A 27,683-nucleotide genomic window follows, 5' to 3' on the forward strand; every position below is an offset into this window, starting at 1 on the left:
TCAGCAATGACCAAAGTGCTCTCAGGATTACTTGGTTTTCAGCAGCTCTGAGCTTCTAATGTTCTAAGAAACACATACTTCCTTTAATGCCCCAAGACAGCTCTGACAGGCTTTAGAAAATGCCACAAGAATGTTGTGTTACCAAGAAAGGTTTTATTCTTTTTGCCAGTAGCTTTGTTAATTGCACAAAAAAAAAAAAATCGTTGCCATTTAAACATTTTCACACATCCTATTCTGAATGACAAATGTTAATTAAAAACAAGGCAGGAAAATAAAAATTCACAATCTTAATGAACTACAGGATCTATCATTAAGGATAAAGGAAACTGCTTTTCTTACAAGCTTTTCACAAGTGTCACATTTTCTCTTTAAAAAGGAGGGAGTCAAAAAAAAGCAAATTGCTAAAACAAATCCTCATAAAAAGAAACTTTACAGAATTGCCAACAATATTAGGACAACATTGACTAGCCAGTTTTATTAGAGCATCTCTCAATCCACTGCTTCCCCCATTTCCCTCCCCCAAATCTCAGGCCTAGGAACAGACTGAAATCCACGTTCAGAGGCTACAGACATAAATACAAGAATCTGAGTGAGACTGACAGCAATCTCAACCGGCATCTGGAACAGTCCGGATTCCCCCATTTCCATCCCTCCTCTTCACAGCCACATCAGAGCTCTTGGTCTCCTCCTGCTCCTCCTGGGCACACCTGTGACTGTACAGCTGTCCAGGCAGCACTCTACAGCCACCCACATTGGCTGAAAGCTGCAACCAAACCTTCCCAGGATAAATTACAGTGTTAAACTAGTCCACATCTGCCACTCCCACAGAAATAACCACCTCCATTCTGGGAACTACAGTATTTCTAGAAACAAACTCTGCAGCAGTGAGCTGCCTAGGGAATGGTTCTTTGAATTCAGTATGGAATACCTGTCACAGGCCTTGAGACCTCCTTTGGTATTCTCTCTATATCCAGAGGCACCACAAACTAAAAAAGATCCTCCATTACCTTTGCTCACACCCATTCACCTTCACTCTGGCCCAAGAGGGCAGGGACAGGTTCAGCACAGTTCACTCTGAACTGCACATGGGACAGTACCTCCTTCTTCCTCCCAAAAGATTTTTTCCTGTAGTCTCATCTCCTGCCCTCAAACCTACAACTTCCCTCAGATGCCCTCAATGCATAATTCATATGAGAAATTTTTTTTACTGTGACATGTTTAACGAAGGACTTCAGATGTTAACAGCGGAGTTCTGGGTGGAGAACAGTGTGCAAAAGCAGGTAAATGGCTAGCTATCCTGGCAATTTTATGTGCCTTTATTGTGAATACCTACATGCAGGATGGCAGTGGCATTGCCAAAGGAACATGGGTGTAGAACTATTATCGCCCACACACAGTGGCCAAGAGGCAGTGAGGTCTGAGAGCTCTGTTGCCAGGTGTTCACCACATGACGTAAGTAATGCAGAATACAGTATTAGCCCACAAGGAACAGTCATCACAGGAGGTGAAATACTCAAAGTAACATTTACAGCATGAGGCATTAGATGTTGTGATTCAAAATGAGTATCTGACACTCTGTTTCTTAACAAGGTGCCCCTGAACCATACGTACATGCTGCACAAAGCAGAACTGGTAAGGAATCCTAACCCAGGGGCAATTTCTTTACATAGCCATTAAGTTCCTAGAAAAAAAAATAAGGTGGCAGGGGCAGATGTCAGGAACACAGCCTAATTTGAATCTGTCTTCTTTCCTTTCAGAATCCCAGCCCAAGGGAGGAAGGAGATTATACCACTGAGAAGTGATTTTAGCCAAAGTTTCTCACTGGCATTTTTCTAACACTCAAATTTAAAATGCAAGAACACTCCCAAAAGGCTAATACTGAGAATTGGAAAAGAAAAACCCAAACAGACCAAAAAACCAAGCCACACTCTGTGCATTTTTAGTGACAGGCATCCTTTGGACTCTGGGCTGCTCTGCTATCTACACTGAGAGCATCTCTGATCTCTAGCCTCGGCATCTGCAGTTCATGTCGCCCATCTCTAGACTAAAGCTCAGCAGTGGTCTTAGCCTCCCCAATTTCAGTTACTGGTCTTTCTAGAAGTTGGTATCTGGCCACAAGCAGAGTCACAGATACAGGGAGAAGGCTCATGCTGTGCTAGCTTGTACCCAAAGTAGTAACACTAAGAACATGTATGGAAAATCTGACATGTATAAAGATCACTAGTCAGTACACAAAAGTATCCCTGTGAGGTAGGTAACCATCACCCACCTTTATAGATGGGCAAACTGGCTGACAGATGTGACAACCATGCAAAGGCCAGAGAGTGTGGAAAGGAGCTCAGGAATTTCAATCTCTTGAATCATTCTTCTCTCCCCTTTCAGACTCACCACTCTGCTTGTGACACTGCTATAATCCAAGACACCTTTGTAATTATTGACTACAAGGGTCAAAAAAATAAAAGCAAGCAGTAACATAACATAAGCTAAGGCCAGGAACAAGTAAAATCTCTAGCCCAGTTTTTAGGCTCTATGTTTCTCTTGCAGTTTTCTATGCAAACATGTTACTTTCCAATCATGTTTTGGATGGGCTGTGATAAACCTTTCAGAGCCTCACTGACGTTGGCATTCTCCTACTTTCAGTACAGTTTGCGTTCCCTAAGCTATAGTTGTCTGTACAGGGGAAGACATGGATGCAATGTGTTGTCTTTAACAGTACAGGAATTCTTCCATCAAGGTGCTGGGGAAGTGGAAGTTTAAAAAGAAACAGAATCAAGACACACGAAACTCCCCTTACCCTCTGGAACTGCCCTTCTCCTCCATGGGAGGTGCTTTGTTCTCTAACAGTGGCTAATTAGCAGGAATGCTCCTCACCTTACTTGGGACCAAGTGATGTTCACAGATAGATGGGATGTATGTCACCCTGTCCCCTTGATGCAGAGAGTCCAACATTTGCATTATTTCACAGCAAAGGAGAAAAGGGATTGTTAGAAACAGCATCTTGGACTAGCAAACAAAGAGGAAAATTAAAGCAGCCAAGCAGCAGATTTCTGGCAGAGTTGCCTCAGAGCTTCTGAACAATCGCCGCTGTTCCGTCTCATGACTGTCAGTGCATGGCATGGATTTTTCTAATTAGACTGCAATAATCCGAGCCCCCTCCTCCCCCCTCCTGCCACAGTGGAAGGCTCACAGCAGCAGCTGCCTCCATGGCAGGTCTCAAAGTCTGTGTATAAAAGGAAATGGAAAGACAGAGATGGACTGGTCCAGAGTTAAAACCCAGTATAATAATATTAATCAACAATCATCGTATGAACAGTAAGAAGGGTGCAGCCTAATGGATGTAGGCCCTGTACACTGCAGACATGTCGTTGTCAGATTGGTCCAATGCTTTTGCTCGTTTATAGACCTAAAGAGAAATCAGAAAAGGATCAGAGCCTGCTCTTGTGTGAAGCCTTTTCCCAGCAGAAAAACTCCTTTGCTGACCACTGCAACCAGAGAGCTGCACAGTATGCCAAATAATTCAAGTGCAGATCAGAAAATGCCAGCTCTTTCTGTGTTTCCTGATGTAGGGTTCTAAGGGTTTCTACAATCAAAACAAATCCAATGCTACCCTAGTCAAAATATATTTCAGTCACTGTTCCCTTGTCTTAGAGATGATGTAATTCTTAGATCTGTGTCTCTGGTTGACAAATGGCTCTGCTGAATAAATGTTGAAGAACACATCTGAACACTGAACAACTCTTACCTCGTTGGCAGCAGCTGCCATGGGAGTTGGGTGGTTGACAGAATCGCCCAGTGCAATAGCTAATCTAAGATCCTTCTGTATGTATTTCAGGTAGAAATCAGGTTTAAAGTTTCCTTGCAAGATATCTGTTGAGAGGAACCCATGCAAAAAGTAAGCATGACAAAAGTAAGCCAAGCCCGTGCTGCAAGGGACTGCAATTCAACACCAATCTCCCTTTCCATTGCTGATCACTACCTTTAGCTCTCCTGTTTCTCTACTCTCTATCTTCATCTGGCCACAGCAGATGATGTCATTACTGCCACTGACAAAGTGAGCTCAGATTTCTAAGCAACTTGCCCTCCATTTTACTTGTTACCTTGCCCCAATGAAATCCTAACTTAAGCCCTAAGCAGTGCTAATTCAGATTCTCAGAAGTCCTAGCTACGAAGGGGAAGGAATGGGAACTCGGCTCTTGATTTCTAGAATGCTTAAAATAACCGTAATCCCAGACTGATGAAGATGGGACTGTTATTTTCTAACTTTTGCCACTATCTGAAAAGCTGCTAGATTGCAAAAAAAGCCCTGTGAGAAAACAATGTAAGAGAACTTTACTTTGGCACTTCTGGTCCAGAAAGATGCTGGCAAGTTGTCCCTGATTGAGGATATCCAGAAGGGTCTGCTGGGACTGGCCAGTCACTTGAGCCAAAGTCAGTCCTTCTGCTATTGTTGCCATGAAGCTGCCTTGGACCATGTTCACGATCAGCATCATCTTGGCAGCATTGCCTACTTCACCTGGGAGCGAGACACACCATTGGAATTCCTCCAGAAGAGAAATAGCAGCCCTGCTTCCCCAGCCCACACAGCAGTAACACTACTAGACTCCTGGCATCAAGCACTTGGCAGCTCTCCCTTCCTCTGAAAGACTTCACAAACTATTCCCATTTTCCAAGCACTCAAAGGAATGGAGAAATCATAAGAAAATGATTTAAAACCAAAAGCATCACAGATCCTCCAAAATGAACCAGCATTCAAAAAAGAAACTTTAGCCTGCAGGCTCTGAAACTGGCCAAGTTCCAGAGGAGCAGGCCAATTTCCCACACTGCCCAAAGAAAAAAGAAAAAGATGACATATACATCTCAGACTCCTTGCTGAAATTCCCAGTCCTTGCACTAAGAAACTGCTGTCAGGCCCTCCATCTTTCAATTACCTAGGAAAAAAGAGGTCTTCCCCATGGCTTGGAAACAGCTGCTGCAGTCCTCATATAAACCCCTGTCACCAGCTGCCAGGATCACAAGCATTCCATCATTAGAGAGCTGCTGGTTTCCTGAGACTGGTGCTTCCAGAAAGCGACCACCTCGGGACACTATCACCTGGGAGAAGAGCATCTCTGGTTAGCTGTGCATGAGCAGCAGCAGGAACATCATTTAGGGCATTCCTGCCCCTGAGGACAGAAGTTTAAAGCAGAACAAATAGCTCCAACATTTAAACAGGAGAGGAAAGCACTAATGTGATGTATCACAACTGTATCCTGCAAAGGGTGCTTAAGACCAAAAGTTGACCTCACACTCCAGCAAGACCCTCCTGCACCTATCACTGCTGTGTATGTTTTAAGCAGCTGAACTGACATGCTTTAGTCATGGCATTCTATATTCCCCAAGGGATCAATGCTGAAGGTATATATGTGGCATGGGAATTCCAGAAGATTAATCATTATATTTTCCCCTCTTTCCCAGAGAGGAAAGGCCTTTGACAGATCTCTTCAGGCAGAGGTTTACTAATATGGGTGATTTGCATTCTCCGAATTGATGTTACACAATAGTGCATCACCAACATGTCTGCTTAAAACTTCCCCAAAACCAACTCCTCTTCATCGTGCAACCACAAACGCTGCCTTAGGGCAGTGGGGAACAATCACGATGCCAAAAAGAAATCATAGATACCACAGCAGAAGTAATCAGAACACTTCTATGGAAATCGTATAATAATATTTCTACAGAATGAAATATGAAGACATTCCTTTTCCCCAACCAGAGCATTTAAACTAGGCAGATTATGCATTTTATCAGTCATTAATCCAGACAGGGTTTTACCCTCCAGTTTGCTACAGAATACCAACCTGTCTACAAATATTTCTTAAGGGATCAAAATTTGGCTGTCTGTTTGCACTGGTGCCAGGTAACAGCTCTGCCGGTATCACCAGGGAACATCTCATCCAACACTGTTTGGTAGTCAAGATCTGACACGCTATTTTGTCTTGTTTGCCTGGAACTTGAGACTCTCCCAAAAGAAGCCCAAAGATCTCTAGAAGCAGTTTTATTACCAACAGGTAATAAAGCACCTGAAGCAACACAAACTGCAGAACTGCTGCTGAATTACAGCCGTTAAGAGGCTCAGCTCAGTGATTACCTGGGCCAGCTCTGTGACTGTATCTGCATCCACGGTGGACATATCCACGTAACACTTCCCTGGGCGAATCCCCTGCAACACTCCACTTGGACCAAGCACCAGCTGTGGAGAACAGAAGAGCGGTAAAGCAATAGGGTGTCTGCAAAGAAACCCCAGTTCTGCAGGAGTCCAGCTGAGCCTGGCACTGCAGTGGCAGACCCCCAGAGAGCTATCATCATTTTTGTTGGGACATTTATTTTTACACAGCTGCACTGCTCAGGATGTAAAATGACCCAGGCTACTGTGGTTAGCAGGAATCAGAACTGGCATTCAGTGACTGCCATCTCATAGTCTAACCAGCAGAGGTAAAATAAGAGCTAATCCTTACATCCTTTGCTGCTTTTGGATCTGATACACAGGCAAAGGTGATGTCACAGGTGGAGACTACTTCAGCAGGGGTTCTTCCCAGACGTGCACCCTCCTGGATGAACAAATCACACTGCAAAAGGCACAAGTCCAAAGGTAAGACAAATTAAACACAAAGCAAATGGATTCTTTGCATTTTGCTGGAAAAACTCCACTGCTAGACACAACTCCAAAGGAGTCAGGCATGTTAATTACACAGCAATGTCATCTTCTGTTGCTTTGTCTATGCACGCACGCGCACACACACATAGCTCTTTTGCAGCTTTTCTGAAGAAGAGATGAAAAACTTTGAAAGAAAGACACAAAAAACAAAAACCCTTAGGTGAAACGATAAGAATGTTGTGGATTTGACAAGAAATTATTACAGAAAAAGGGAGATTTAGGGAAAAAAATTGGTAAAAGGACTTTGCAAAATATGTTACTGGACAGGGATATGCACAGCTGAAACGGACATGTTTCAGTGGGCTGCTGCTTCAAAATCTTAGCTCCTTCTTACCCTATCCCCTCATACCAGCCATGTTTTGCTCTTGAAAAAATAAATCTTTTCATCCCCTTTTAACACAGTAACCACAGCGCCCTACCTGCTTTGATATTCCACAGCATCTTAAAAGTACCACATCTCCCCCAGCTACCTACTTCTCCTCCTCCACTACAAAGAATAACACTCTCTAGCATATAAGTGCAATGCAACGTAAGCTTATTTTTCAATCTGAATGCCCCTATAAAGCCCTTTCTCCATCCTGGTCTCATGACACAGTAGGTCTTTGACAGAATCCTTGTTACCACAACATGACTAGCACAGTAGATGTAGACTAACCTGCGGCTGAGCAGCACATCTTACCACACCTCAATCTCCTGAGATAACTCCCCGCACCTGGCCTTTTCGGCCAGATGCACGACATACTGACATGGCTATTCACATCAGCAATATTTTCAGAAGCATGTTACATCCCATTCTTCAACACATATATATTACACAAGGGTGTAATTTTTCTGACAACTCTCTCCTCTTACACAAAAAGGCAGTGGGGAGGGACTGGTGACATAAGAGTGACCACACTAGAACAGACCACAGCTGCACCCAGTCACAAGCGCCCACCAAGCACCTAGGAAATGGGACAGAAAGAAGTGGCAAGCGTATCCTGGTGTTTCTTTGGCATCCTCTCCCAGGCACCACTGATGGATGATTCCATGAGATACAGGGGGTAACTGAATGTTTAGGAAAGGTTTAAATGCATGCCTACCTTCTCGGCAGTCCGGTTCCAGACAGTGACAGTGTGACCCATCTTCAGCAGGTTGGAGACAATGCCACTTCCCATCAGACCAAGGCCCAGAAATCCTATCCTGAGGGTATAGATAAACATTAATGCAAGAGAAAGCAATCAGTGTCAGTTTCTCATGGTGCTGGAAATGATGAAGAGCAAACTGGAGCATCACCAGCAAAAAATACCCAAACAAATGTGTTCCACTGCAGTCACAGCTACAACGGGCAAATACTGAGCTTTAAAAGCAAGCTGAAATTTATTTTGATTACCAAGCATCCCTAACAATTTCCTGAAAAAAGACTTTAGCCTACTTCAGAAGATCACCTAAATATTAAAGGTTTGGATGGTCTGGGTTCTTTTTGTTTGCTTGGGGTGGTTTGTGTGTGGCTTTTTGTTTACTAAAATTACTGTTTGTGTGCTTTCTGTTGCCAGTCATTGCCTTGCTGAAGGGAACATTTAGAAATGAGCAGGTGCTTCTCTAATTAATCTTCTGATTAACTAAGTCACACATACAACGCTTGCTTGTGTAATTGAATGATACATTACCATTTTTATTTTAATAAAGCCCAGCAAGGACTCCTGGGCTAAGCATCATGGCAGACCAAAGACCTAGTCCCGGCTCTACAGCTGCCATTTCAGACACAGGAAGAAAGGAACCATTAGGCCAGTATAGGTCACCATCAGCCCCAGAAAACAGCCTTCCCCTCCTCCCGCCAGCTGGAAAGAGCTTTGCTCCCTCCATTCAAAAAAAAGATAGTATGCCAAGAAGTCTCTACAATCACCTGCAACAGGAATTCCTTTTCAGATACTGCTGCAAGAACCCTTTTATCCATCATGCAGCTTCCCACAAAACCCAAAGTTTTCAGAGAGATTCTGAAGCCTTCAGTTACATCCAAGGTAACTTCACAACGAAATCTACCTGGCAATTCCGCAGTTAATTCTGCAGAATTAGCCACACTACAGTTGCACTGTGGCTTTCACAAGCCACCTGTCCTCCAGCATGCTGCCTTTTCTCCAAGTAAACTAATTTAGACAGGGCAGAGCAAATCACTACAGGCTCCTTACATGGCCCAAATAAGGTCTACCTATTTTCAAGTCTCTAAACCAGCAGAGATATTCCTTCCTTCCCAACCCATCTCTGAGACACACTTTCTTGAGAGACTGTTTTACCTGAACAGCTTCACTGTTATTTTTGTTCCCCTGCAGTACAGGTAAGAACTGACATCCCATGAGAACTGCCTGAACAGCAAACAGCAAGAGCGGACTGAACTCAATTTGAACAGAGCAGAAGTTACAGAGCAAAACAGGAAGCGCAAGTTAGGTGTCTCTCCTCTAGAAAGGAGAACAGGGGTGTTAGGAGAAACCAGAAAGCTCATGTGCTATGCAGCAATGTTCTTGTGATGGCAGAACACACCTCCCTCTTCCTCTTGTCTTCTGCATGCTCAGGGAGAGCAATTAAACAACCCCAGTCAACTGCCCGGCACTACTGGAGACAGATCCCCTTTTATCCTCCTACGTCATGAGACACTCCGGAATACTGCTGCTAACATCCTGCACTGGGACCTATTGAAAAGGGCAACTGCAGAAATACCCTGAATTGCAGATGTATCCAAGACAGAACTTACTCTGAATTTTGTGTTGTACAGCCCGCTTTGTTTTTAGCTGTCTCCCTCCCATCTTGCCCCCCCAAACAGTTTCACACAAGGACAGAAGGAATGTGCAGTTGAAGGGAAATGTTAGGTTTATTCATTCTCAGTGACAGGCTGGAGAGTGGCTGTATGTGTGAGCCGGGAAGGAGAGAAAGGGAAAGGGCTGAAGTATGTTGGACATCTTACTTTTTGTCTGTAGGCGTGATGTTGCCATTGACTGCTGTGCTGTCTGCTGCCTGGATGGAGGTGGATCCTGTCTCCTGAGGGAGTGGGGTGGGGGGAGGTGGGGGAAGAGAGGTGGGGGGGAGGGAATAATAAACACAATATAATGCACAGCTCTGGAAGAACTGCAATGCCTCATAACAATAAAAATCCATCAAAACCAAGATTTGCTTTACCTCTTCACAAACCTTCAGCTTCTTTGTGATGGCTTGATAGCAGACAGCTGGCTGTATGGAGAAGACAAAGCATTCAAGGGAAGGACAGTGCTGATTTACTCTGCTGAGCAAACAGACCACATCCTTGTTCCACAGAAACAGGCAGCTCACCCACCCACCACCACCTTCAAAGCAGGACAACTCTGGGGCTTCCCTCAAGGGGAGAAAATAAAACCTAAAAATATTGCAAGATATTAAGATTGTTCTTTCCCACCCTGCCCCTGCAATTCAGCCTGTCTTCTAACAGAGGCACTGCAAACTCCCTTCTGTAGTTCCAACAACAGGCTCCACTGGAGGCACTAGAACCCAGGCCATCCCTACTTCTACATTTAGCTCTCTCGAGCCTGCCATGAAGCCTCACATCTATGCTCACTATGTCTCTGCAGCTGTGGAACCAAAACCTTCTGGTTAATATGAGAAGGCATGTGGCTTTCTACAAATGCTAAGGCAAAGGCTGTTCCTCCCCATGCTGCTTACTTCCAGCTTGTCTAGATAAAACCGTTAGCAGCTCTTAATCCTTCTGGCTCTGCCCAGATCCTCAGTGAGATATATAAATCCTTTTATGTTTAATTTGATCCTTCCTTTTCCTCCTGATGTTCACTGCTGAATATAAAATCCTGCAAGGCTTCTGAGTCTCAGGAGATAAACTGGTTGTATTTTACATGGAGCTTTTCTGGTCCTGGAAGTTCTCCTGCAACATTCAGTGAATTGACAAGCCTATCCAGATAAAGAAACTGATAGGACAACCATCAAAAACAATCAAACAACAGGATTTTTGAACACAAAAAAAGCTTTTCTTGTCCATCAATGTTCATTCCAAACAACTTATTACACCAGATCTGTCAAAAACAAGTGCTAGATAATCTTGAATTACTTAAAACTATTCACTGTACTTAATGCTAAATCACTCTAAATCTTAAGGCTGGGAAGTACTTGAACTAATCTAATTGCCAGCCCCCAAAGAACAGAATTCTGGAGCTCTTTATGCATACTCCTTGTGTTCAGTTCCGGCAAAGGGCAGGATTCCAAGCTACCCACCAGCATGATGCTGTCTGCCAAATCCTTACCTTCTCTGTCTGGCTCAGCAGGAAGTGATGAAAGTGTGGATCACTGTCCTTCACAGGCTACAAAGAGAGAAAGTACAGCCTCAGAAATAAATCCAGAGAATAACTGAGCGACCACAGCACAACTCCCTTGCTCTCTTAAGCTGTATGAGAACAACAGCATAAGGGGGAAAATATAAAATGTATCAGCTGTCACAAGCAGCCTGTTTCAATTAAGTGGTTTACATTGTGTTTCATTCTCAAAACCAAAGCCATTCAAACCAAATTCCTCATTTTTGGACATCTGCAGGAAAACCAAAGAAGTATATGAGCAAGATTAACATGAGAGGAAGAAAATGAATATTCCACTTCTTCCTCTCCCAAGCAAATATAAACACTTACTTTCCAGCTTCCAAGGAATTCCATAAAACAGGATTCTGGAAATTGGCTGGAGATTGCCACATGTCAAGCAAACCCATCCTAGCAGCAACAAGGACTGCAGGCCCAGGTACCACATCTCCCCATTAAGCATCACACATACTAGCCTGGAATCACACTGCTCTTACCCTGCTTTACTGATCACTCATTTATTCAACAAAATCAAAAGGTTTTCAAAAGCTGCTTGTGAAGGAAATCAAATGAAACCATCAAACTATCACCCCATGTGATAGTATTCAGACAGGGAGAGACTATCCACATCATCTACAGTTTTGGAAAGTCAGTCTCAGAAATGCTTTTGAAATAAGAAGTGTAAAAATTAAAAGTTAAGTGTGAATCTGCAAATAGTTCCACAGAGACAGAAATCTCACTTCCCAGCATATTTCTGAACTGTCCGGGATATTGTTCAGCTTTGTTATGCTGCAGTATGTTCTGACACAAGAAAGAAGATAAGATCTCGCTGTTTTACAACCAGACAAAAGGCTCTAGATTTGCTGCCACAAACTCAGATCCTAGACTTTTTGCAAAGCTTCTCACCTCGCTCACACTCGGTGGCCATTTAAATCCAGCCACTGTTCCAGTCATCACTCTCTTCACTGTACTTGACTCTGGAATTGTGAGGTCCTGAGGAGACAGAAGGAGGATCAGAAAGAGCTTAAAACTGGCTCAGGGGCTGGTCACAGCACGATGATCATTTGAGCACACCTAGACAGCTCTGAAAGCACTATAAATGCCTTCTATTTCAAAGGCCTTTCTGTGAGCATTCATATTTAAACACAGAGTATTATCAACACAGGTGAGGTGAGGAAAACATGAACTGCCAGCGAAGGAATTCAACCAGATTTATGGCTTCTGGAGAGTCCACTCTTCATACCTAAGAAGAATCACTGCACTTGTGCACTTATGCAATGAGCAGAGAAACAAACAAACATGCTTGATCCCATATTTTCCACTGGTGGATGCAAAAAGCTTAACAAATGAGTGAAAAACATCATTATAAGCAGAGGTTTGAACTCTTTTAATCCTGCCCTGTCACAAAAGAATAAGCCTACCTGTTATCAGAACCTTCAAAGCATGAGGTTGACAGCCACATCTGCTCAAGTTTGCAGAATTCATGAGACAAACTGGTATGTGGGCTGCCCCATCTGCTTCACAGGCCCTGGTTTGTAATGTCATGATAGTACTTAACATATTGGGGCTTTTACTGTTGAGCACATTAAACTTTATCTTTTACTTCCCCAAGACATAAAGGTTAAAATAGGTCTTTCTGCTGTAGGTCATAGACACATGCTATAGACATATAGGTCTTTATGCTACATTAAGAGAATGCACAGGACTTCTGCATAATATGTGCCGTCTTCCTCTGAAATGAGGGTTCAGTAATGGGAGTCCCATTATCTCCCCTCCAAAATGCCTTCCTGAAAATGCACAATATACCTTAGCATCCACACAGAAGCACAAGAGAAGGACACTGTTTGCAAAAATGGCCAGGGCAAGACCCCTGGAGTTATCCCAGAAAGATGCAACTGAGTGCTAGCAGGACAATGCAGACATCAGTCTCCAACCTTGAAGTGTCTAGGGAGAGTCCTGCGTACTTCAGCTGGTAAAGTGTAGATAAAACCTGCTTTGATACCTATGAAGTTGTGCTGCTCCTTTGAAAATATTCATATAAGCTTAAAAATGAGAGTATGTGAAAGATCATGTAAGGCCACAGAGCCTTTTTAGACAGAGCACACCTCAGCAACAACTGAATTCTTGAATTTTATGCATCCTTATTGCTTGGAAAGCCAGAATTTGATCTGGGATGGAGAAAAAACCCCAAATCCTATCATCGTATTAATTCAGGACAACAACATAAATGTTTTCTACTGTAGGGCTAAAAACTTGAGGAATTTATGAGAACCAGGCAAGAGGACAAGATTTTAAAATTATTTCACAGGCTGAAAAACAGTATTAAGGCAGTTGTTACATTTTCATGGCAATTATTTTAATTGTTACTTTCCAGAAGCCATAAGGCTTACTTTCCTACCTTATCCTGCTTAATTTCCTATTTTGTGGCCAGGCAGTTATCACACAGCTGGCCACCAATTTGTGGCAACTTTAAAACCAGTCTGCTTGCTATGTGCCAGTAAAATAATGTCTACTACCACAATTAGCTCACTCAAAGCACTCCCATGCCCTGAGGTACTCAACACAGTAAAATCTATGCATGGAATGTGTCAGCACAATCAGAATTCTCCCAGCCATTAGTTTTGATCAACTTTGGAATGAATCCAGCTCAAAGACACAGAATCATTTTGCAAGTGAAAAAATGGTCTTGTGGCTTATTTTAACAGAAATATGTGGAGGCACAACATGCTTATAGGAAGACACTTTAAAAAGTGAGAATTATGTTGCCAATGAAGCGTTTTCCTGCATCAGTCAAGACATCAGTCACGACAATTAGCTATAATTCATAAATATGCATCCATTTCTCCCCTCCTCCAACTTCCCTCAAAAGAAGAAACTGATGGGATTTGTTGCGCAGCCTAATTTCACAGACACTGGTGCTAAAAAAGAGCCAGTATTTCCTTCAATCCCTTAGGAGTTGGACTTGATGATCCTTGTTTGTCCCTTCCAAATCAGGATATTCTATGACTCTATTCTATGATGCCTTCATGGCTAATATCTGAGATGATCAGCTTCATTTTACTACATCAAGAGAGAGTCTGCTGTTCATCCAGCGAAGGCCAATCCATTCACAATTCTGGAGAGCAAAGAACACCATCTTGACTTGCATCCTGACTGAAAGAAAAGACTGTGAAGCACAACGTGAACCCCTTGAAGCACAGGTGAGCAAGCATGTTGCTGTATGGTGTTTCAGCTGAAGTCTCCCAGTTGTCTTCAGGTGTAGTCTCCGATGGAGCACGTGCCTCGTAATAATCCACCAAAATAAATATCCATTTGGAATAGGAAGATCTAGACCACAACAGTAAGTTCCACAATAAAAAGGATGGAACTCTAAATGAGGGTAGACAAAGTGCTGCCACAACATTTAGAAATATCAGGGAAGTAGTGGGGATAAAATAATAATGCTCCTTTATAATGGAGGATATGAAGATATCCTAAAGCATAGAAGCTGAAATGAAGACAATTCTTCTGGTGGATTCCCCAGGCTACAAACTTCTTCTTTAAGCCCTAGCCCCTAAGTACAGAGGCTGAAGTTGAGCAACTACTAATCACCTGATCATATGAAGTAGATGAGATGGGAGAAGTCAGGAATCAGATGAAGACCCATATCTCTTCGCTAATCCCACACAAATTGAACTCGAGGGATGGCAAGATGAAAGATGGAGTCTCCTGATACAGCTTTCAAAGCCCTCTCAAAGATACGAACAGAGCCACTCACAGTAACTAACTGGTAAATATCACAGGAAGAATCAACGATATGCTTGCCAAGGGTATCAGGCAGCCAAATGGTCTAGAAGTAGCAACATGGAAAAGCTTAAAAAAAGGGATATTGACTGAACTGATTCCTCCTGCTGGCCTGTTAGTCAAGGTGCCAGTCAGCCCTCCAGTCCAGATGCCAAGTCCACGGGCACTGGCGGACATGCACAACACAAACCTTCTCATCCTTGGGTGGACGCCCCCGCTTTCGGGGGCTCTGATCCTGGGCTCTTTTCAAGGGTGACTTTGATCCTCTCTCTGACGAGACAGAAGAGACCCTCTTTTTTCCTTCCCCTGTGCCCTTCTTCACCTTTCCTTCAGACAAACTGGCTTTGCGTTTCTCTTCACCAGCAGATTGCTTGCCTCTTTCTTCACTGGAATTACGCCGGTTCTTCTCTTCAGTGGAGTTATGGGAAGACGCCTGAGAGATTATAGAATAGAAGATGGTAAGGAAAGAAGAGAAGAGATGGAATGATTTTCATGCAAAACCAAGGATGTGAAGGAGCCTGTGCTGATTACTATCAAGCAAAACAGCAGCACAGTAACTTGAAAACTACGTATCTGTTAGCCCTTTGGAGTTGGTGAGTGAAGTTCCTGGTTAGTTCTCCTGCAAAAACACACCAGTTTAAGCAAGCACATAACAGAACAGGCCACGTGAAGACTTGCCAGGACTGTGTGCGCTTCCAACATACTAAAGACAAGATTAGTAGATACCAAATTCTTAAGACTGATTTACCAAATTATCACAAGCAGATCAATTAGCCTCTTCAGTTTCTCCATCAGTTTAATAACACTTTTCCCCACCAACCAAGATTAGATGGGGAAGAAGAGAGGATAGGAAATAAATCCCAAAAACCAAAGGAAGGAAAACAAAATCCCTCTCAACCTGTCAGAGGCAACAAACTCCTTTCACATAACAAAGCATCTAATCATCATTCATGCCAAGACCTGTTTTGATGCACACAGTGAAAAAGAACCCACTCACCTGGTCCTTGCCTTTGGTTTTTCTAAGAAACTCCTCTACAGCATCCACAGCTTGCTGGAAGCGCTTACCCTTGTTAATCTTTATCATTTCCTCTTTGTGGGGGTGATAAGGCTTCAGCTGCTCCACTTTGATCCAAGCACTTGAAACAAAAAAAGAAGCTAGTTATATTCTCCAAACAGCAGCTTTCTCAATCATCCCCCTTTGAGAAACACACAGCTACATTTCCTCCCCCAGATCTACTGATGACAACAGCCCAAACTCGCTTACTATCTAGAAACTGAAGGACTGCCATTACTCCATTCACTGAGGATTTTGTTCTGGCACTTCTTTGGTATTTCTTAAGTTTTATCTCCTCTCATTTTAGCACTATCCCCTCTAAGCATTATTCATATTCTCTATCTGCAAAACAGCTTCTGGATGTGATCACAGGATGCATTTAAAACAATGGCGGCCCAATGACTGCTCTTGTTTCACCAGGAGGAACACCCAACAGTCCCACGCCTCCAGGTAAAGTAGCCAACATCACAAATCTGCTTGAGAGGTTGTTGAAAGCAAAGTTCACCTAACAATTCTCAGCTATCAATCCCTGGTTCAAATATACTGAGCACACGGGAGTCTAAAAACACTGTAGGAAAAAAACCCCAAAATTATGTATCTCACTATAGAGCTGACCACACAAAACAAATACAAAAGCCACAGCTTATTGCTGCACATATTTCTGATGTACCCTGGTATTCTGCATGAAAACAACAATTTTGTTTTTGAGGTAAAAGAATTATTTCCTTCACTGTTGCTATTTTAACATAACCTGACTTGTACAGTAACAAAAGCTACTTCCACCATACGGAAAACAGAACTGTGTAAGTTTTGAAAACCCTTCCCTTAGTTAGTATGGCCAGTGGTACTTCTTAGCACAGAGCAGCCCAGCACACAGCAAAAATGGGGCAATCAGATTTTCTCTTGTCCCCAGATATCTCTATGTTACATAGACTATCCACAATTACAGGTTTTAAATATTCCCCACTGCAGTCTAGCTCCTGCAAGTAGATGAAGTGATTTAATAGCTGCATTTTCAGATGCTGTAAGCACCATGTCACATAGTTAAATTGAACATGAAGATTAAAACAACAAAAAATAATAGTAATGTTTTGCTGAAGCTTGATTGTCCTTTCCTCACAAAATAAACTCTGTAACTTCATTAACCTTTCTCCTCAATGGCAATAGCAATTGTTTGTAATCAGGAATCAACCCTCTCAAAGTAGACTGAAACATTTTGGGTCTCATTTGCAGAGACAAGACCTCCTGCTAGAATTGACTGTGGAAAATGCCAGCACCCTTTCCAAAGAACCCAGTGCTCCTGCATGCAAAGCTGAATCCTTTCACTTAGTTTACACCATTTTAAGATACTACTTAATATACTAAGTCAAATCACTGCATTCAGACTAGAGTCAGCTACTCAGGGAATCTCTCCCAGCTGCCCAGACATTACTGTGAAACATACCTTAAAATTATCTTACACTGTAAAGCTTGCCTGTATGACAAACATCCCTGGGTACCACAGAGCACCAGCACATGAGAAGCTTTTTGTTATGTGTATAAAGGAAACAAAATTTTGGGCCACAATATAAAAAAAGCATGTTAAATGTTGTTGCAGGACTGAACTTTTAAATAAAAAGGAGTTCTTTTCTCTCAAGGCATTCTCTTAGGTTTCTGCACATCCTATCCCTCCTCACTACACATGTTCATTAGCTTCCTTTTTCATTCCTTTTCCTTTGGTACGGAGAAAGCCTGACACAAAGTTTTCTGGTTCCTGGCTTCACAGGTGCATCTTGGCACTTGTGATCCACCAGGACAAAGAACTAGGTATCTCAGAGACAAATTAATAAGTGAAAAACAATCTTAAACGCTGCCTCAGTTAAAAAGAAACTTTGAAAAAACAGGGAAAAAATTAAATTGTCTTTTCCTTTCCAGTTTCTTTATGCATCACCTACCTGGACAACCTTCTGTAAGAGATGAGTGTGTCTTTGACACCAATGTCCGTAAACCAATTGCATGCAGTGTTTCAAGCACTTGAAAACAAAATAACTTTTCAACAAACAAAATCATTCATGTTTATACACCAGATCTCAATGAAGGCCAGTATTTAGATAAGTCTCAAGGATATAACATATAAAAGGAGCTACTATTTCTCTCCTGATTCAGCAATGAACCAATGCCTGAGAAAAACATTAACGATGTTACTGAAGATGTCATATTTAAGATGAAATTGCGTTCATACTGCTGCACAGTCACCTGGCATCTGTACAGAATGGGCTACATGGAAAGTGAAAAGATGTAATAAAAATACCCATTAGCAATGGGTTTCTCTTTTCATTTCTCCATATTTTTCCTCATCCTCTCCAAAATACCACTCTTAAAAAAAACACTACTCATGTCAAATCCATTATAACCAAGAACAATAACCAAAACTTAGAATAAGCAGAGGCAAGTACGAAAGTGACCTGCAGCTGCAAGGAAACAGTGGCACAGAGAGATGCAGTGACACCGGATTCAAATCCCTGGCACAAGCTTGGCACAGGCAAGGAGATCTTCAAACCCTCACCATTCCAGCCACTCTCTTCCTATCTACAGATACCAACTCCTAATGAGAAACTGCAGAAATGAGATGGAAGAATATCCACTAATCCTCACTTTTTGCAAACCGTATAGCTAGGGATGGAAAACAATGGCACTGTACCTCCAAATTTCTATTTACCACAGTCTAGGAAAAAATTTATTGCTTTAGACTGTAGCACTTTAGATGCCCACACTAAATGCTAACACAACCAGTTCTGAAAGTCAAAAGAAAATTGCTTAGGTATTTACAAGGCCAGTGTGTGTGAGCACATGACAGAAATCAAGATGGATTTCCTTCTGCTAAAAGGGAGCATCCCAATCCTCATCAATTAAATAACTCAAATAACTTAAACTCCGCAACTTAGTATGTAAACTTCTAAAAAAAAAAAAAAAAACAAACTAAAATGACCACATCATACTAGAATAAAGGAAGGGATACTTAGATGAAACCAAGAAGCAGGGCAATACTGAAGGAAATTAAGCATTAGGTTTTTTAATTTGTGCAATGAAATACCTCCTCAGTAAGAGGTGGAACAGTTTTGTCTGTAGTGATTTTCAGCTGTGGTACTGTGCCTGCACGGACGTCGAACATTGCAGCTGGCTCTGCTACAGGAACACAGAGCTCTGCATGGGATAATCTGCCTCACTGAGAAGTACCAGAACACAAGCTCACCCCCTCCATCAGCTCAGCCTATCCCTCCAGCCTCTCAGACTGTTAAGGTGTATTTCCAACGGTTGGCAAACTTAAAGCAAGTGTTTTCTGATGTTAGGACCTGAAAGAACATTTCAGAAAGACTACATCCTGAAATTACTCTCTCCTTGAAAACCAGGGAAAACAGTGGCAGAAGAAAAGGGTAGGTGCTTTCATCCCAGTAGGACATGGAGGATGGAAACGTAGTGAGTGCTGTGTTAACATCACTGTGCCTGATGGAACCAGGCTGCAAATTATTACACTTATCTTAGACTGCAAGCTTCCTCCATTTTTTCCTTAATGTATCAAGTCAGGAAGTGCCCCTTGACCCCACCATATTTAGTTTCATGCTGATGCTTCAAAAGGTTGTAAGCAGGAATGGACTGCCCAGCTTCCTGTTAAGACTTTGATATACACAACTTGCAAGTCCATTTGGCCATTAGGGAGTATCAAAGGGGGAAGGAAGGTGAATGGCTGTGTTTGTACACACAGCTCTGACAGCTGGAGGACTCTCCCTAGTATTTCTATAGAATCACAGTAGAAAGATACCTTCAAAGCAATGATATTTTTAGTTTTGACAAATGTCATAATGAATTCCTAAGCAGGCCATGAAATGTAAAAATATTTTGAACTGGATGAAGCACACCAAGAAAGACTTGTGAACCTGCCAGTCTATTAGTTCTAACTACTAAAAGCAGTAAACATACACACATAATAAGTTCTTACTTGACTACTGAAATATCTACAAAGATTTTCTACAACAAGACTGCAGCATGGAATAATAATAAAAGGGGGTTTTAAATACTATCTGGGAAGTACAGTTAGAAACACAGATAAGAGGTCTAAGTTCCACTTCTAAACGAAATTAAAATTGTTGTTTAGATTCCTGTAATGGATGTTGTTACATGCTTGTCAAGTCTATGGGCAGGAAACATCAACTGTTCTTGATTTTAGATAAAGAATCCTTTTAATGTGACTTACTTTAAGAAGAGACACTTGAATAAACAACTCTTAGACAGACTAGAAAAAACCTCCTTATCAATTTGGAGAACAAGGTAATAAAGAGACATTACATGATTGCCTTAATTGTGATGCACACAATCACTTAGAATAGGACATGGGTATTACATCACTATTATGAACATCAAGGTGGCTTTCACTGTGGTAAAGCATATATGTACTTCACAGTTTAAACATAAGCAAAATCTGCTTCCATGGGAAGAGAGTACTTATCTTCCAGAAAACCAATTCCTTCAGAAGTAACAGGAGCAACTAACACCACCAACACAATTAACATAAAGAGCACAGAGCTCAGCAGAAAATTTATCAAAAGCCAGGACTTAGAGAACAGTCTGAATGCATTCATGTCCTCACTTGTATGTCTTGGACCAAAACTATTCACAGCTTTCCAGTTTATCTATTCCTTTAGTCAGTGCAGCACTGCACAGGTCCAGTACATGGTAATATTCAATTTGCAGGAAAAGGAAAATGCATTTCCTCTGTGCTGTATCCTACGCTAGCCAGAATTTCACAAATAACCAAAACCTATACACTACACCAAAACCACCGCCAAACTCATCAGTATGTTTTATGTTATTTATGTGCCTCTGCTCAGGCACATCCATTTCTACTTCTAAACATCTTTCTCCTTAACCTTTAGTATGACAAACCAAAGCCACACAAGTCAGGAGGGAACAATTTGTACCCTGCCTGGAACAGGAGCATTTCTGGCCACAGCAGGCACCTAGGAATCCTCAGAAGGAAATAAGACTAAAGGCCCGAGACTGTCTACCTCTCCACAAACTGGCTGGCAACAACCCCCAGAAGTTCGTGGGAGTGACTGTACCCAGCAAACAGCATCACCTTTGCCTTACACATACTGGACAAGAGGTGAATAGCTGATGTCCAGGTCCTCTCCTGTTCAACCTCAAAGGGTAAGGCATTGGTACAAGAGCTGCAGCAATGGATCCATGGTACAGAAATGCCATTGTACAGCGTGAACGTGGCAGAAAAAGTGAGGTGCTAAAAACCAGAAGCTACATGCACTAGACCATCAGTATGGGTAAGTGTGCTCCTCACCATCCCTTGGACAGTGACAGCTCTGCACTCTGCTATTCCTCAGGCTGATCATAAGGTGGTGACATTCTCTCAGTTACGTATTTCCAAGTATTGTTTATACACACACCTGAAAAAAGTATTTGCAAAACCCACTCATTTACTTGTACAAAATAAGTAAAGGGATTTTCTCTTCATGTTCACATTTTAAGTGAAATAATTTCTATTTTTCCTGATTTGGCTTATTGATTATGCTCAAACGTGAGAATTTTCTCAAGCAACACACTGGTTAGAACAGCACAGTTCTAACCAGCACAGCCTTTTGAAGTTCCAAATCAGAACAGAAGAGGCACACAAGCTTCTCTCTCTTTTCTCTATCAACGCTATTTGAAAGAAAGGTGATAGTATTTATTTCTATTCAATTTTCAGGTAGGGTATGCCAATCAAAACAAGCAAATTTCTAATTCATGATTATCTAGCATGATATGATTAAATTTCACAAGCTGGAGATTGGGGGAGGGGGCAACACTACAACAACCACACTACCTTACTGTGCCAGATGACTGGATTTGCCCCAGCCAGAGCTCTAGAATCCTGAAATAAATCACTATTATTTTGCAGCTGTGAACTCTTCATTTGCAGTCATGTTACTAACCTCAGCTACAGTATCCAAGACATTTGACCACTTGTCTTAATACAAAAAATGAAAAATCTGTATTTGATTCAGTAATGTGGAATACAAGAATTGAAACAAATAATCAAGACAGAAATAATCCACTTCAACTCAGACTTTATTAGCTCAAATAACCATATTTAATATCACCACCAAAAAAACATTCTCTGCCCTCAAATCAATCTTCACCTGCCTGAAGTTACTAGAGATCCAAACATTCCCATTCGTATGCAGCACTCACTACTACTCTATCAAGTTTAGACCTTACTTCTTAATGGAAAAATATTTTTAAGTATTAAGCAAAAATAATTTAGCAGTGAAAAATAATTTCCTTAAGAGACAGTCATCAAATTGCCTCAGTTCTTGTCACCTTTCTTCCAAAAAGTAAAGGGTTTTTTAGTCTTCCACACATATTCACAATTTTCTTCTTTATTGCATTACTTAATGGAAATAGCAGAAAATAAAGAGGAAAACTGAAAAATTAGCAAATTAATTTTCAGTTTCACAAAATATCCACATTCTCAGGGGTTTTTTTTGTTGGGTTTTTTCCCCTACTTTGTAATCATTTAAATCTAAGACAACCATGACTTTGTTCACATTTGAAATCATTAAATTCTGCCTTGCAAAAAAAGAAGTCTACAACAGTTTTGGCTCTCTTATACTGTAAAGTCTTCCGAAAGTACAGCAAGAATGTTTTCAGTCACCAGGTAGGATGGTATATTCTTTCACAAATGGCAATTATATAGTTAATTTTATTCCTCTGGCAGCAAAACAAGAGACTACTCTGAGCTGTACCTTTCTCACACATGATTATATGCTAAAATCTAACCCAGTCATGTCATGCCTAGAAGTGGGGAGCTATCATCACAGCAGCAACTCAAATCCTAAGCTAAATTTTTGCAGTCTTCATACACCCCAGTGAGCAGCTATAGCATGCAATAATAGTTGGATTTCTTTTGTTGTGTGGTTCAAAGGTAATCCTTTACATTGCACTGTGTTAGTAAATAATTCTTCCAGAAAAGATCCACATTATGTGGTACAATATTTTCCCCAGATGAAAACAAGCAGGTACATACTGATCTTCTGTTCCAAAAAACTTCACAAAGAAGCACTTTTTTCCTCGAGGTTTCTTCAGATCTTTAGGTGGGTTAACAATCTAAAGGTGATTAGAAATCGAAGTTAAAAAAGCACACAGTGACAAATTTTATGATTTTACCATCCAGTGTTCAGCTATTGCAGATTTTTAAAAAGTCTGATTAGGAAGATAGCTGGCATGAATAAGTTTGTTCCACTTGTGTAACCTTTAAAATTTAAATTTAAACTTTGTCTTTACTCCCAGAATAGGTTGCTTATCAAGTTTAAAATGTCAGTAAAGAGAAAAGCTATCATTCAGTTACACAGGTGACACCTGTAGAGGAGCCTGGTGTTAACTTGATCCAATAACCTAATTTTTATTAGCTGTCAGCCACATTGACAGTTCTTTTCCCTGACTCAGGCTGTTACCTCAGCATGCTTAGCCCTCATACCACATAAAAGATAAAAGAAAGGTCTTTCAGAGAAGTCAAAATAATATAAATGGCATATAAAATTTTTTTTTTTAAATCTTTCATCAGAAAAAACCCCAACCACACCAGAAGAAGGGTCAAACTACCCCAGATAATTCTCAAAAATCATAGCTCTAAAACAGTATCTTGGGAAGCCAGACTCCTTATTTCTATTATTTAAGACAGTACTGTTAACCAACTTACTATGGAAGACAAGAAACCTGTCTTGCAGAAAGTGACAGAGATTAAACTACTAAAATTGGGAAACACAATCAGTTCCAGAGCTGGCTCTCTGTTTGCTTTTTATTCCATCTGAACTACCAGCTGTTATGGACAGACTGAGCTAATAGATCAAATAAAGCCCTAAACTAGTTCACACTTTAAATTTGTGGGGTATATGCTTTTTAAAAACAAACAAACAAACACAAAAACCAGTATTAATCTACAACTGAAATGCTTTTAGGCAAAGCTTTTCCTAAACAGAAGGAAAACACAAAATCCCACCCAAGCAAAAAAACCACAAACCATGAAAAACTAAGAAAGCAACAATAAATACAAACAAACTTCACCTTTCCTGGCCACGGAGGGTAACGGCCCAGCTTCCCCCTAGAGAAAAAAGGAAGTATTAGGTACTAGAAACAGAGAAAAAAACCCAACTATTCCAGTGTCTGCCTTTTCACATGATGTCATACTTTTCATATTAAGAGAGCTACAATTTGCAGTCAAAACCTTCTGTGCAAGGTAGGATACACGGCTGACATCTGCACCTAACTCAGGTCTCTGTTTGACCTTGCAGGACTGTCAGAACTGAAGAGAAGAGCAGCAGCTATGCTGCCTGCAAGATACGAGAGTAACAGGCACTGTAGCACCCTAAGTGTGGAGATTCCTTCACATGGAACTGAAAAAAAGCACTGATGCAGGCAATCAGACCAAAGCTCAGGTTGGGAACTTCTATCCATCTGTCTAGAGCAGTTGGTGAGCAAAGCAGCCACCAACTCCCAGCTCAGAAAGCTGATGTTCTGATTCTCACAGGAAAGCATTAATGGCAGGATCCCCTCAACAGGTACTCCACTTCACTTTCTTCAGGTGCTCACCAACACACTAACTGAAAATACAAAGAGCCATAGAAGAAAGGCAGAAAAGTTTCCTTCCTACACTTGCAAATGTTTCCAATATGAAAACTATGCAATACTAGAAATAATCACAGAAGAGGAAGAGACATTAGTCAGCAGCTTTATCCTTATTTCACCCTTGTCAATGACTTGTGCTGCAGTACTCACAAGATCCCATTAGTCACTGTCTTGCAAGAGACGGGCAAAGAACCTGTGGGGCCCAACAGCTCCTGACACAAAACTTCTCAGCAAGTGGCACTGTAGCCCCTTGAGATGGCAATGCTGCACAGAGAAATCAGAAGCCATGGGCAGGCAGGAACGCTGCCAAGAGCTGTGACCATGACCATGTCTCATATCCAGTGCTCCTGTTCCTGTACTGAGCAAAAAATTCAGCAAACCCTTTCTGCTGTTGCTGTCTGATTGTTAAAGATCCCTGCGACAGCTCTAGGGACAGCATCTGGCTGTCACGTACAAAACTAAAGCAGGATAATCTGCATTCCAGCACCGAGAGCAGAACACTCCCCAAATTCTCATTTAAACGAAATATGCTAAAAGTAACTAATCTTAACTTACTTTACTATATAGACAGCTTCCCAGCACTGTCAATTTTTCAGATGAGAGCTGCAGTTGTCACAGCCTGAAGCATATGCTTCTTATCTGGGTTATCAGTATAAATGTATGCATTTGTGTGTTGGAAATTAGCTACTTCTTTGAGCCCTGGCAGGATAGCCTGGCCCATCCAGCACAGCAGAACCTATGCACTAAGTCGGTGCTTACAGGGCGCGATGGAATGCTCTCACTTCTCCCGACCAGGAAACACAAAATCACAGCTCTGACTATCTGAGGGTAAGACCGCAGTGACAAGGGGAAATGGCTTCTGGGGGCTTCCACAGGGACACCCCAACCTGTAAAGAAACGCTGGAGTATTGTGTTGCTTCATTAAAGCATTGCCAAGAAACGGTGTCGTGGCTCTCCCTAAACACCTTATATCTCTATGCCTTCTCGCATTCCTCGGGAGGTGAGCCCGTGCTTACAAGGGAACCCCGCGGAGCTCGTCCCTCCGTCCCGCTTCCCTCACCTCTCCATTTGACACAGCTTCCTTCATGCGCCGCCCCCGCCAGCCTCCAGTGCCGGCCCGGTTCACAGCCCAGCCCGCCTCCCGCCGGCCCGGTGCCCTGGCTCTGGGCCGCCTCCCGCCGCTCCTCCCACACCGCCCGAGGGACGGCGGCGGCGATACCCGCGACCCGGCAGCGGCCCCGCCACTCGTCCTACCCTGCCCTGCCAAGCCCCACCCTGTCCGCAGCCGCTCTCTGGAGTCGACCGCGGGCTGACAGCGCCCAGGGCGGCCCAGCCCGACTCGGCTCCCGCTCCCAGGGCCGGGCATAGCCCCGCCACCGCCCCGCCTGCGTCTCCGCAGCCGCAGCGTGATTCCGCTAAAGGCGTCCGGCCCGCACGCTCCGCGGCCTGTCCGCGGCCGCCGCCCGGCTCGCGCCACCACTCACCACACCAAGTCTCCGAGTCTCAGACTCACAGCCGCCATCTTACCGACACAGACCGGCCGCGCCGCGCGGGGGCTGCCGGGAACGGGAGCAGGGGGGAGGGGGCGATGGCCGCGCCCATTGGGTGGGCCCGTCACGTGGGCGAGCGGTCTGTCACGTGGGCGGGAAGGCTGTCAGCGGCCTCCCCTCGCTCCCCCCGTCGTGACGGCAGCGGCGCCCATTGGCGAGCGGGGCGGGGGCCGGGGCGAGGCAGGGCAGGGCAGGGCAGGGCAGCGCAGCGCAGCGCAGCGCAGCGCAGCGTTGGGGTCACCCGGCCCCACTGCCGGACGCTCCCCGGGCAGCCCGCCCGGTATGGGCTCGGAGGGGCACTTGCGCAGGAGCTCGTTGAGCGCATCGTGGGAATTGCCGGTGGCGGCCCGTGTTACTCTGCTGGGCCACTCTGGTGGTGGCTGCCGCCCACGCCCCTGGCGGGGCCCGTGTTTGTGCTAGGGCAGCGAAGGGCACTGTAGCACCCCCGAAGTAACAGCTTTGATAGAATTTAGCTTTGATAGAATTCGCCTTAAAAAGCACTAATCGAAGGGCTCCGCTGCTGCCGCTGCTCGCTGCCCTCGGACTCCAGGAAGCGGCGGGTTTAGAATACGATTTGCGCTCGTTCTCCCGAGCAGGGGCAGACGCCGTATGTGGTCGGCTGTTGTGGAGCTACATCGGTTTTCCAGATGACTTGGTGTGCGTGGTGATGCCTTTCATTTCTGTCCATCTAACAAAGCAAATTTCGCTTTTTTTCCAGCATTCTTGTCACCTCTTCTGCTCTTGTGTACCCGCAGAAACTTGTGTGTAGGTGCCTTAAAAGGACACGAGCTTGATCCTTGGGCTGCACAACCCCTGGGTACAAGCTCCCAATTCTGTACCCTATCACAAGTGGTTTAACTACTCTGCTATTTCCCCCAAATTTGGGTCGACTGAGATCAAGTATCTTATTCTAAATCGGTGTATTCCTATGCCACTGTCTTTTTTCAAGAGATGCACCATATTAGTCTTAAGAGCGTTGTCAGCCTTTTTAACGTGTGGTTTTCTTTTTTTGTGTGGAGCACACATGTACACACCCTCTTCTCACACATTGATCTTGCCTCCTGGAAAAACCCACTCGGTATCCTGTATGCCTTCAATATAAGACTCTGCAGCAATACTGGAATTGCTGTGCTTCCTTCAATTTAAGATACGGATTTCAAAGAAAAAAAAACCTCTCCTGTCAGATTTAATTTACCAGTCTGTAGCCAAAATCCAGGGGCTGACCTATGTAGTTGTTCCTCCTTAAACTCTACTCATTTAAAGTGTGGCCTCACCGTGCTGGCATTCCATGGCTGGAGCAGCTCAGGGGAATTTGTCTCATCCCGGTACGGAGTTCCACGACCCGGCTGCTGCTCATAGCCCAGCCTCTGACTGAACTGGGCCAGACCTGCAACGTTGCTTTAATCTTCCTGGTTTACTCAGGATTTGAACGTTCCCTGGCGTAGCTGAATCTGCTCAGATTTTTTAAAGCTGTTCAGACGCTGTTCAGATGGATCTCAGCAACCAAGCCCGGCTCCCCCGAGAGCCGCCCAGCACACAGAACCGTCAGGCCGCGCCGGGCCTGCCGGCACCGGCGAGTCCGCACCACAACGAGGGGCAGCGACCTGAGAGCTCCCACCGCGGGCGGCTGGGCCACGCGGAACGCTGCG

At 43.3% G+C, this 27,683-nt stretch overlaps 1 protein-coding gene across 5 annotated transcripts; it reads right to left on the reverse strand.

Moving 5' to 3' along the window:
• Positions 1-133: 133 nt before the first annotated feature.
• Positions 134-27,615, reverse strand: GLYR1 (glyoxylate reductase 1 homolog). 5 transcript variants are annotated; one of them, XM_069030234.1, is made up of 16 exons: positions 27,309-27,615; positions 23,924-23,960; positions 22,887-22,966; positions 15,776-15,914; positions 15,101-15,211; positions 11,902-11,988; positions 10,951-11,007; positions 9,845-9,895; positions 9,633-9,706; positions 7,777-7,876; positions 6,495-6,605; positions 6,128-6,229; positions 4,929-5,091; positions 4,334-4,513; positions 3,743-3,867; positions 134-3,403 (listed from the first exon to the last, which is right to left on the reverse strand). In XM_069030234.1, the coding sequence occupies exons 1-16, from the start codon at positions 27,389-27,391 to the stop codon at positions 3,329-3,331; spliced, it is 1,575 nt and encodes a 524-aa protein (XP_068886335.1). In that variant the 5' UTR covers positions 27,392-27,615; the 3' UTR covers positions 134-3,328. The 5 variants fall into 5 exon arrangements, with proteins under 5 accessions (XP_068886335.1, XP_068886333.1, XP_068886334.1 ...); XM_069030232.1 differs by having other exon boundaries at positions 14,969-15,211; XM_069030233.1 differs by lacking the exon at positions 27,309-27,615 and adding an exon at positions 25,969-26,066 and having other exon boundaries at positions 14,969-15,211.
• Between the last annotated feature and the right edge of the window lie 68 nt (positions 27,616-27,683).

The sequence above is a fragment of the Aphelocoma coerulescens genome, chromosome 14, assembly GCF_041296385.1.
Source record: "Aphelocoma coerulescens isolate FSJ_1873_10779 chromosome 14, UR_Acoe_1.0, whole genome shotgun sequence".
Taxonomy (NCBI): Eukaryota; Metazoa; Chordata; class Aves; order Passeriformes; family Corvidae; genus Aphelocoma; species Aphelocoma coerulescens.